At 39.7% G+C, this 12729-nt stretch overlaps 1 protein-coding gene across 44 annotated transcripts in view; it reads left to right on the forward strand.

Annotated features, from left to right (window-relative positions):
- MAP4 (microtubule associated protein 4) overlaps positions 1-12729 on the forward strand; it is a 152946-nt gene that overhangs the window by 92805 nt on the left and 47412 nt on the right. For all 44 annotated transcript variants that reach the window (XM_086368209.1, XM_086368228.1, XM_086368207.1 and 41 more), the window contains one exon: positions 11405-11527. In XM_086368209.1, coding sequence (XP_086224335.1) covers positions 11405-11527 — 123 coding nt within the window. The remainder of the gene's footprint in view (positions 1-11404; positions 11528-12729) is intronic.

A 12729-nucleotide genomic window follows, 5' to 3' on the forward strand; every position in this document is an offset into this window, starting at 1 on the left:
ATTGTCCTTCAGGGTTACCTGTAAGTGGGGCTTGAGTGCTGTGTCTGTCTGTGCAGATTCATGTATAAACCAGATTGGAGTTTTTTCTTCCCTAACGGAGCAAGCTTTTAGAGCCACTTCTAGCTGCATAAGTTAACAAAGACCAAATATAGAATTATATTCTACCCTCCTTGGTCAAATGTCCTTAGAAACTATTTCTACACCCAGTCCCCAAGTTTCTGCCAATATATTATTATCAGAGTCTTTTTTTTTTTTTTTTTTGCTGTGCAGGCTGTTTCCTTCAGGATTCATAAGGTATATCTGTTATCCTAGACCTGGCTTGGCATTTATCTATAAAGGACCAGATATAAGGCTTTGCAGGCCATATGGTCTCTGACAGCAGATAACTCAGCTCTGCTGCTGTAGCACCAAAGTAGCCCTACTACTACTACTACTAAGTCACTTCAGTCGTGTCCGACTCTGTGCGACCCCATAGACGGCAGCCCACCAGGCTCCCCTGTCCCTGGGATTCTCCAAGCAAGAACACTGGAGTGGGTTGCCATTTCCTACTCCAATGCATGAAAGTGAAAAGTGAAAGTGAAGTCGCTCAGTCGTGTCCGACTCCTAGCGACCCCATGGACTGCAGCCCACCGGGCTCCTCAGTCCATGGGATTTTCCAGGCAAGAGTACTAGATAGTATGTAAACAAATGAGTGTGTCTGTGCCCGTTTATTAATTGGTCACTGAAATGTGAACTTCTCAGAATTTTCTTTCCTGTTTTAATTTTTTAAACCATTGAAAAATGAGGTTTGGGTGATAATGTGTCAGTATAGGTTCATTGATTATAACAAATGTACCTTGATGGTGAGTATTTGGATGTGAGGGGAGCCTTCTGGTGGTGATACAGGAATATTTGGGAAGTCTATATACTTTCTATTCAGTTTTGCTGTGAACCTAAAACTAGTCTAAAGTTTTAGGTTGTGGGCTGTTACAAAAAATAGGTGGCTGAGCAAATTTTGCCCATGCAGTGTAGTCCCCAACACTGCCCTGGAGCGTGCTGAGATTTGACCCTGGTTATGGGCCCAGGGTGAGAGAGTGGCTGTGGTAGGCCACAAGGAGAATGAGCATCCTCTTCCAGAGCATCTGCCCCAGGTGACATTTTCTCAGGGATTTAGTCAGTATCTTCAGGCTCCTAAGGACAAGCTCCTTCGTTCACGAGGCCCACAGTGACCTGGGGCCTCATGATTATACATTTCAGTTACGGACCTGTGGCTACAGGAAATAAGAGATTCTCTGGGGCTGTGATATAAACTCTGATTTTCAAGCTAACTCTCAGCGCTTGAGAGACCTGAGTTGGTCCTTTTCTTTCTTTGAGCACTCAGCATATTCAGTAGGCTCTGTCCGTACTACAGTTACTGCAGTCATCGCCCTCACCTAACATTCAAGTGCAGTAGTTGCCTGGGCTCCCCAGGTGCTTGCTTTCGTTTACACTTCAGCACAATCCACATTTGACAGCTCCACTAACTGTGTTGCCACGTGTGCCGTGGATTAATAGTATCCTGTTTCCCATTGGTAAGGTGCTTGTTAGCATTGCACTGAAACCCAAAGGCCTGACGAACCAGTCAACATCCCATGTTTGTAAGTCTGTCTTACAGAGTCACCCTACTTTTGGTACCAGTTTTGTGTTAAGGTCCAGTCAGCAAATAGAAACAGTAATTTGAACAAGAGAAAGTTAATATAAACAATAACTAAGTAATACTGGGCTTCCCTGGTGGCTCAGTGGTAAAGAACCCACCTGCCAATGAAGGAGACAAGAGTTCCATCCCTGGTCCAGGAAGATCCCCTGGAGAAGGAAATGGCAACCCGCTCCAGTCTTCTTGCCTGGATAATTCCATGGACAGAGGAGCCTGGCAGGCTACAGTTCATGGGGTCACAAAGAGTCAGACGTGATTGAGCAGACACACATAAAAACTAATAATAACATATTACCCACTAAAGGATAAAGAGAACCCTGAGGAATAAACGAATAGCAGATATGGGAACTGAGGCAGGCGAAATAAGAAAAGGGTACATTTGAAAGAGGGCCCACCCCAGGCTGAGATTCAGACCTCTTGAAGTCTACTGAGGGTGGGAAAGTTTCTGAGATGCCACAGACTGAGGGGTACCAACAAAACTCTCCATGAAACTCAGTAGGACTTGACTGGGGTGACAGCAGAAGTAAAGAAAGGTCACCTGTTTGGTGCCACTGAAACTTGTGGAAGTGAGTACCGCTCAGTGTCTCACTCACCCGAAGAGCAAGAACGAAAGAAAACACCTTGGAGCCTGGCACATACTGTAGATGCTTAAATAGATGTTGAATGAATAAATGAGTACAGCCCAAGGTAGCATCAAATTGTTGGTATCTTTGTTATGTTTGATTCATTCAACTTAGTTAAAGAAAAACCACGATTTGACCTGGTCCAACCAACTGAAATTGATACATATGAAATCATCCCCTTCTCCTCCTGCCTTGGTTGTGTTAAAGGATACCTTCATTTGGTCTACGGAAAATCACCCTCCTTGGGCACCAGTGGATCCTTCTGAAGATTTGGTGTGTTTGCACTGTTAACACCCCCCTTGTTTAGAAGACTGGGCCACAGTTGGGACCAGAGGGCACAAACGACTTAAGTTTTCATTCCATTTGTTTCAGAGCAGAGAGGAAGCAACCAAATCAAGTGCCTGCGGTGATAACCCTTTTATCAGCATTAGTGACGAAGAAGCAGAGGCCTGTTGGGTTTTGGAGGATTTCTGGCAGGTTATTTGGGCTTACTTCCCTTGCTGTATGGTAGTTAGGGAGAGTTGGAAAGAAATGTGCCTCTGGTTGTGTGTGGAGAGAAAGAAGAGATGGAAACCTGACTCTGCAACTAGCTTGGAGCCTCTCTTTGCTGCCTCAGGGGGAAGATCTCACTACCTGTCACCTCCATGTCAGGAGGAAGAGGGGGAACAGAAATCATGGGAAGCCAAACCCTTCCACCACCCCACACTGCTGACACACTTCTTCTCAGAATGTGAAGAAGTCCGTCAGAATCTGAGGGAACAGGAAGAGAGTAAATGGTTTGGACGTTAATTCCTTTGTGCTTCGTGTGTGTGGTAGTGTTCCAAATCATATTCTGTAATGAGAATGTTAAATATCCATGAGTAATTTGCCCTACTTGGGACAGTGGGTTTTCATTCTCAGTTTAGATCTGGAATGTCAATTATCCAAATGTCAATTTATCCTGGAATAAATCGGCAGAATGAACAGAAGTCGTGAAATATGGACTGTGGACCTGAATGCAATTTAACGTTCACATGGGATTTCTACTGCAGTTGAATTTTGATTATGGCTACTCATAAAGTGTTTTCTGGCTTTAAACCAAAATAATTTAAATACTTCTATTTATATAAAACTGTTCATCAGAACATGAAAATATAAATGGGGCTTATTATGAGTTATTGATATTTTGAGGAGATATTTGAATTCTTATTTGTGTCTGAAGAAAGAACCTAATTTTTCTTTCTCCCTATTCTTGTGGCTCAGCTGGTAAAGAATCTGCCTGCAGTGTGGGAGACCTGGGTTCAATCCCTCGGTTGGGAAGATTCCCTGGAGAGGGGAATGGCTACCCACTCCAGAATTCCAGGGACTGTATAGGCCATGGGGTTAAAAAGAGTTGGACGTGACTGAGTGACTTTCACTTTCACTTTCACTTAGGGTAGCTGCCCATCTGGTCACAGATGAACGACAGTCATGGTTTATGATGTCTGTTGCCCTGACACAATTATTAATTGTACTTTTTTTTACCCTTAAGTAGTCCTAACCAGGACTAAGTCTTTGGATAGGCTGATTTAGTTTAACATAGATTTGTATTGTTTAATACCCCTGAACGTTTAGAAAAAGTAAATTGTATACTGATTATATTTTAATATTCAGCAAAAAAAAAAATGTGAATGAAATTAAATAGAACAAAGGTGTTGTGAAAAGTAGAATCTTTAATTTTCAGGTTGTATCTTTAAGAAAAGCCCACCAGAATTATCAGTATTTTGTATGTCCATAAAGGAGACAGAGCCAAAGAATTGATGCTGGAGAAGACTCTTGAGAGTCCCTTGGACTTCGAGGGGATCAAACCAGTCAATCCTAAAGGAAATCAACCCTGAATTAGAAGGACCGATGCCGAAGCTGAAGCTCCAGTACTTTGGCCACCTGATGCGAAAAGCTGACAGAGATTGAAGGCAAAAGGAGAAGGGGCAGCAGAAGAAGAGATGGTTAGATAGTATCACTGACTCAATGGACATGAATCTGAACAAACTCCAGGAGGTAGTGAAGGTCAGGGAAGCCTGGTGCGCTGCAGTCCATCGGGTTGCAAGGAGTTGAACACGACTTAGTGACTGAACAACCACAATGTCCAGATTAATTCTTCCCCCTCCAAATTGCAGTCATTTCTTCTTTCAACAGCCGTTTATTGGGCACTATCTAGGTGTCAGACACAGTATTTGTGTCTGGGAATACCAAATAGAAAGATGCAGTCCTTGCTCTCAGGTGGCCCATCATAGAGCCATCGAACCATTGAGCAATATCATGTATCACATGTCTGTGTGTGTGCACAGTCTTCCACACGAACACTGAGGAAAGAAGTCCCTGTGGAGTGGTACATGCATCTATTTCCTAGAGGAGTGAACCTGAGAGGATGAGTAAGCCTGGAGCAGGCAGACAGCAGTGGGGAGCAAAGTAAAGTGTTACAGATGGATAGAGCAGGTCATGTGAAACAGTAGGATGTGGGTAAGGAATAGTGTGGTTAGCTGGGAATGATGCTGAAACATTATTTAAGGCTGGCTTGTGTAGAATCTTGTGTGACTAATTTCAGTAATCTGTGAGTTTTGGAAAAACACTGAAGAGTTTTATATGTTTTATGCTAGGAAGACGAACGTCAGACTAGAGGCAGAGACTCTAGTTGGTTGCTCAACTTTTCAAACAGATGGGCAATCTGATTTCATCTGTCCTGTACTTAACTCCCTCCACTTAACCCTAGATATTTTTTTGAAGCAAATTCCAGACATAAAGATTAATATGTGGATAGGATAATATGATGTCTTGGATTTGCTTAAAAAATATATGATTCTTTTTAAAAACATACTTATCCATTCACACACACACAATCAGTCAGTTCAGTCACTCAGTTGTGTCCAACTCTTTGTGACCACATGGACTGCAGCATGCCAGGCCTCCCTGTCCATCGCCAACTCCCGGAGTTTACTCAAACTCATGTCCATTGAGTTGCTGATGCCATCCAACCATCTCATCCTCTGTTATCCCCTTTTCCTACCACCTTCAATCTTTTCCAGCATCAGCATCTTTTCAAATGAGTTAGCTGTTTGCATCAGGTTGGCCAAGGTATTGGAGTTTCAGTTTCAGCATCAGTCCTTCCAATGACTGTTCAGCACTGATTTCCTTTAGGATGGACTGGTTGGATCTCCTTGTTGTCCAAGGGACTGTCAAGAGTCTTCTCCAACACCACAGTTCAAAAGCATCAATTCTTCAGTGCTCAGCCTTCTTTATGGCCCAACTTTCACATCCATATATGACTACTGGAAAAGCCATAGCTTTGACTAGACGGACCTTTGTTGGCAAAGTAATGTCTCTGCTTTTTCATATGCTCTCTAGTTGGTCATAACTTTTCTTCCAAGGAGCAAGCGTCTTTTAATTTCATGGCTGCAGTCACCATCTGCAGTGATTTTGGAGCCTCCCAAAATAAAGTCTGTCAGTGTTTTCATTGCTTCCCCATCTATTTGCCATGAAGTCATGGGACCAGATGCCATGATCTTAGTTTTTTGAATGTTGAGTTTTAAACAGAACAGACTGGTTCCAGATTGGGAAAGGAGTACGTCAAGGCTGTCTATTGTCACCCTGCTTATTTAACTTATATGCAGAGTACATCATGAGAAACGCTGGGCTGGAAGAAGCACAAGCTGGAATCAAGATTGCTGAGAGAAATATCAATAATTTCAAATATGCAGGTGACACCACCCTTACAGCAGAAAGTGAAGAAGAACTAAAGAGCCTCTTGATGAAAGTGAAAGAGGAGAGTGAAAAAGTTGGCTTAAAGCTCAACACACACGCATTCACACCCCATTTCGTAATGTCAGATGTCCAGTTAGTATTCAGTTCACCAATATTTCCCAAATTTTCTCATTTGTTTTTTACTGTTGGCTTGTTCAAAGTAGAATCTAAATTCCTTTTAATCCATAATTCTATAGGAAATATTCTTTAATACAGTTTGAATTTTGCTTGTGTTTTAAAGATGGTAGAGATTTATTGTGCTTATAACAGGAGGAGAGAAGAGATAAGAGACCAAGTCTAGGAGGTTGGAGCAGTAGATGATACAGGGAAAGATGATGAATGGGGTACTTGCACGAATGCTGTCCTTGGAAAGGAGAATGATGTGCATTTCTTATATTCTCTAGTTTGACAGGTTTTTGTGTTTTGTTTTTTTTTTCCAAATTAAAAAAAAAAGTGAAGGTGGAGGATCATACCTCTCTCACAAATAGGAAGGAAAGAAGTAATGATGGACTCGTGTAGATAAGTTTGGAATAGAGGCAAGGTCAGTGGAAGAATACTGTTTTCTATAAAGTAAGAGTTTGTATGAGATGGAGGATGCTGGCGAGGAGAGTACAGAAACAACCTTTTAGAGAATGAAAAAGGATCTCGTGTAGAAACATTTTTATAGGAATGGTGTACATTCAGGATGGTAGTAAATCGAGTGTCATGGCAAGTAAAAGGAACAGCTGAAAACACTGTAGTGTTTATAGCTCAACTGTTGCTAACTTAGGGTGTATTGTGGCCTTATGGTGGCAGCCTTCACCTGTGCCCGTTCTGGGAGGGGCACAGATTGAAGCAAAATGAGCATACTGTGTTTTTTGTTTCTGTTTTTTTGTTAGTAAATTTCTAAGACAAGCATGCTGGCAAACCAAAAAGAATCTGTTAACTCAAAGTCAATCTCTCTTTCTTCTTGAGACCTTCAGTGCTTTGGTGTTTTCAAATAGTATTAGAACTCTAGAAGTCTTTTAAAAACATCTCCAACAATTTAGGGGTGGCCATATATCATTCAAATCAGGAAGGTTAATGAAGTCTTTGCCTGTTTAGTGCAGAGTAGAAGGACATCCTAATATAGTTGGATATGAGCATTTAAAGCTATTTTATTATAAAAAAGTGGAATTGTTGGAAAATCTGAGAAGAGTTTTCTTCTGTCACTTGTTTCTATTTTTAGAAAATAGAACTAGAAGTACTTCAGTTTTTATTTTGAAATAATTACAGATATACAATGAAAGAATAGAACAAATAAAACAAAGAACTTTCATATGTTTTTCCAGGTTCACCAATCAGTAACATTTTGCCACAATTGCTTTATCATTCTATAATCAATATATGTATGAATATACACATTATTTCCCTAGCCAATTTTGTTTTATCTTTGTGATAATAATCTAAGACATTCTCATATGTGTTACTTAAAGTGTCAACAGCCATTGAAAATATATATTCCTAGATTTCCCCCATCTTATCTATGAAACCCTCTTGCCAGCATTAATTTTCTTAATTTTCCATGTACTTTAAACATCATCATAGAGTTTAGTGCTTAATGAGATAATGAGATAGTTTATTATATGTATTCCCATTCCTCAGATGGTTAAATTTCTATCACAAAAATGTGGTGAAGCCTGAACTTAGTCTTGGACTTCTTGACTCGGGAGAGAAGAGGAGGGGTGTTGGGGGAGGGGGCTAGAAGGATGATAGTAAATATGAGCCTACAGTGTAGTACATAGAAGCGTAGGGTGTAGACTAACAGACTTTTGTAAGGGAAGGGAGCTTAGATACCAGGTATTGGTACAATGCTTTGATGGTACAGGTGAAAATATTGAAGTTTGAAGGAATTAAATGAGTTAACTCTTTGGATCGAGCTAGATTAGTACCTTAGTCTTCTGCCCCAGTCCATGCTCTTTTTGGCTTCTGTTTCTTTTTTACTTGACTCTCCAGATAAATAGCAGAATTCTCCAGAGGGAGAATATGTCTAAATACTCTTAAGGCATCAGCTCTCAAGCTTTTTGGCAACAAGACCAGTTTTCACGTTTAAAAATTGGGAAACTTTTGAGGATGTTCTCTTGTGGTGATGGCATACATAGTCAAGGTTTATCAAATTATACACTTTAAATATGTGGAGCTTATTGTATGTTTGGTGTACCTCAGTAAAGCTATTTACAAAATTATTAAGGACCCAAAGAACTTTTTTTTATATAATGGGTTTTATCTATCAATATTTATAAATTAGATATTAAAATGAAGACTTTAGAAACATTTTTTTAAAACAGCAACAATAAATATGACTTATTTATATTAATTATAATTTATATTAAAATATATGATATATTAACATTAATATGTTACCTGCCCAAGGTACCCTGCCCAAGGTTAACATTTTTAATGAGTATACTTAAAAAAAAAAAAAATGTTGAGTAAGAAGGCTGGTGGTGTATCTAAATTTCTGGTGAACTGTCTGGTTTAATAAAAGACAGCTACAATTCAGTATGTCACAATATGTTGTTTGAGTTGAACTATAAGAAGGAAATCCATTTCACATATATATATGTAAGTTAAGATAAAGGGTATTTTGATAGTTTTTTCCTCAGGTAACTAGATATTTTTCTTTGATTTGACATCATAATTGGAGAAGTGGTCGTTTCTTAAAGGTTACTTGCATTGTGGAATCTGAAACCATATCAATGAACTTTTTTTAATTAAGATCTATTGGTCCGTGTTGCACTTTGAATGGCTCTTATCTGATACAATTATTCTGGCTTTGATATATAGAGATACAGATATTACTAGATTAATTGACACTTTAAATATCTAGCCATTTGCCTTTTCTGTAAAATGCTTCCAATTTCATAGAAATAGAAACTGGCCTTTTTTTCCCCCATTCTACGTTTATAGGAGAACCAAAGTATCTAGGGTTTTTTCCATTGTATTAAGTAAATTACTTTTTATTTTAAATTTAATATTTCATTCTTTGTCTGAAATAGACTAAGTAGATTGCAATTATGCTTTAAAAACACACACACACACACACACACACACACACACACACACACAGTTATTCTGAAGGCTGTTGTTCCTGCAAGGGAGTTTTCCTGCTTATACTTTGGAGTTATAAAAAGGAAATCTAGGTCAGTAACACTGAATGAAAATGTGGGAGAGAGCCTGTGTCAAAAATGCTCATTAATAACACTGTTGGCCAGAGGCTATTCTGAACATTGCTTCCAGGCTGGGCTGCGTCACCAGCACAGAGGGGAGATTACCAGAGGTGTTTATTCTTCTACAGAATATGTGAGCAAAATGTCCCCACTTCACTGATTAACAACTGCTTTATTTCTCAAAGGGTAAGAAATTTAAGCAGAATCATAGCCTTTTAAAGTTTATTTTAGAAATGATAGACTGTCGCTTAAATGCTTCTTGGGTTTCTTGTGCTTTTCATATTAAATATAAATCGTTTTCCAAGAAGGTTGATATATATGAATTTGTTAAATCATCCAGTCTAGAATAATGACCCTTGTGGTAATTTTGATAGCATCTTGTTTTTTGAGCACAATTCTGTGCCATGCACTGAGCTAAACATTATGAAGAAATAAAGTGATAAAAGCATACTTTTTACTTTTTAAAGAACACATATTAATGATTTGGGGAAATAAGATTAACACATGTTAAATAATGGATTTTTACATGATGAACATAGAATACTTAAAAGGTTTCAGTTCAGTTGAGTCGCTCAGTCGTGTCTGACTCTTTGCGACTCCATGAATCGCAGCACGCCAGGCCTCCCTGTCCATCACCAACTCCCGGAGGTCACTCAGACTCATGTCCATGGAGTCGGTGATGCCATTCAGCCATCTCATCCTCTGTCATCCCCTTCTCCTCCTGCCCCCAACCCTTCCCAGCATCAGAGTCCTTTCCAATGAGTCAACTCTTCGCATGAGGTGGCCAAAATACTGGAGTTTCAGCTTCAACGTCAGTCCTTCCAGTGAACACCCAGGACTGATCTCCTTTAGGATGGACTGGTTGGATCTCCTTGCAGTCCAAGGGATTCTCAAGAGTCTTCTCCAACACCACAGTTCAAAAGCATCAATTCTTTGGCGCTCAGCCTTCTTCACAGTCCAACTCTCACATCCATACATGACCACAGGAAAAACCATAGCCTTGACTAGACGGAGCTTTGTTGGCAAAGTAATGTCTCTGCTTTTTAATATGCTATCTAGGTTTAAGTTGTTTTTTTTTTTTTTTTAAATAAAAGCTAATAAAAAAAATACGTGGTTAAGGGCTAAATTGTTTGCTAGGAACAACAACAAATGTTGAAAGAGCTTAGTAAAGGAAAATGAGCATTAAAATCTGAAGAGAGGCTCTGTGGAAGCTCTGACCTGGGTCCTGGCCTTGGGATATTGGTACAAGAGGGAACATTTCAGACAGGTAGATCACGTGAGCAAAGGCGCAGGGGCAAGAAGCACGGGCTTGAGGGGACTAACCCGCTTTCCTGTTGGAGTCAAGGGAAATAAGCCTGGCAGGAGTTCATTTCAGTGGATGAGGAACAGTATTAGTTAGCACCCAACACTTTGATTCTTATTCTGTGGGAAGCATTTGTTGTGTTAAAACCCTAAGCAGATTGACTTTATTAACTTTGAAATAAGAGATGGTGAGTGTACCTTCTCTAAGTAGGCCATAATTCAAAGATTGAAATGCTAATACTTTCCTGTGTAGTGTAAAATTATTGATAAAATGACAAGTATCCTTAGAGGTCATTACTGAGACGGGGAGAAATAAAAAGGCTGTCCTGTGTTTGCATGGTTAGCTTTCAGTAGAGCAGAGTCTAGCGCTTAATCTATACTAATACCCAACCCTTTGCTTGCTTGTTTACTCTGTCTCCCTCCCTTTATCCCTCCTTCTGTCCCTCCTGTGGTTTAACCTTTGCAGATTTACTAGAATATTTACTAATAGAAAAGTGGGGGAAAGAAAAACTATTCTCGAAGACAGCCAAAGAGCCAAGTTTTGAGGCTGTTGCTTACAATCTGTTGAGTCAGTTACAAATGGAGTCCTATCATCAACCTCAGGGCATCAGAAAAATCTTGTTTTCTCTTTATCATCTTCTGGTTGATTTCTCCTTAATAATTCAGAATGGGGCCATGCTATTACATTTGTGTTTTTGTTATTTGAGAACTAAGCTAAATAATTCTATAAAATCTTACGTATGTCTACATGAAAACCTGTACTTGAATGTTCATAGTAGTTTTATTTACAAAAGACAGAAATAGAAACAATCAAATGTCAACAGTGGTACCTTATAACTTTGGTTTCCTGTTTCTGTTTGAAGGGTTTCCATCTGAATTCCTTGAAGAGAAGATGGCCTACCAGGGATATCAGAACAGCCAGAACTGGCCAGAAAATACAAACTTTTGCTTTGAACCTGAGCACATGGTAAATCCTATCCAGACTGGTAAGTACAAGACTTGCTTGTGACTGCTGAATATAATAACTTAAATATGAAAAGCCTCCAGCCACCACTCAGATAAAACATTTCAGCCTAAATATTGCTCGTAAAGCACAACCCAGGTATAATGGTTTCCTCTGGACATTTAGTTGACCTTTCTCCTCTCTATTTATCCCTTCCTCTGAGGCAAGTGCCCCTTTGTTCTCTCCCCTTCAAAACCTGTTTTGACTAAATTAACTGAAATTCATCTTCATTGAGGACTAAATGATCAGTTGTACCCTAGAACTTTAATTCTTCTGTAGAGAATTATAGTAATAAGGACACCATTTGTGGAATGCCTGTTTGTCCCAGGCACAGTGCTAGAGCCTCAATATACATTCTCTCTACATTTATTACCTAACTCTGACAAATATATATTGTCCTCATTTGACAAAAGAGAAATGAAAACTTATACCCAGTTTCTATAAAATTAAAACTAATTTATATAGAGGAAAAAAAACATATCTGTTGTTGCCTAGAGCTAGAAGTGGCAGGAGGGGTGGGCTGCATAAGGACCTCAAAGCAGTGGCATTGATACCTCCACGTCAGAGCAGTCAAGTTGAGAGCTCACGGTATTTGTTTCTACTTATACTATATGGTTTCTGTTTTGTTATCTAACTTATGAGGTGCTCGTGAAGTGAAGTGAAGTCACTCAGTCATGTCTGACTCTTTGCGACCCCATGGATTGCAGCCTAAGAGGCTCCTCTGTCCATGGGATTTTCCAGGCGAGAATGCTGGAGTGGGTTGCCATTTCCTTCTCCAGGAGATCTTCCTGACCCAGAGATCGAACCCCGGTCTCCCACATTGTAGGCAGATGCTTTACCGTCCGAGCCACCAGGGAAGTAAGGTGCTCATAACTGGTTCCAGATCATCTAGTACTTGATGTTCTGTACCACTCTCCAGTCATTGGTTACCCTGGATATGTGTAATTTTAAAAGAAGCCTTATTGAGATATAATTCACATACCATACAATTCACCCATTCAAAGTATACAATTAGGTGGATGTTAGTATATTTATATACCTCCTAAAGAAACTCAGTACTCCTTAGATCTCACTGCCTACCTCCTATCCATCCTAGCCCTAAGCTACCACTAACTAACTTTGTGTCTCTGTATATTTACCTGTGAACTGTGAGATTGGATGAGATCACTAAGGGGAGGGAATGTA

This window comes from Bos grunniens, chromosome 22, assembly GCF_055505025.1.
Source record: "Bos grunniens cultivar Pamir isolate PY7600 chromosome 22, Bosgru_T2T1.0, whole genome shotgun sequence".
NCBI classification, from domain to species: Eukaryota; Metazoa; Chordata; class Mammalia; order Artiodactyla; family Bovidae; genus Bos; species Bos grunniens.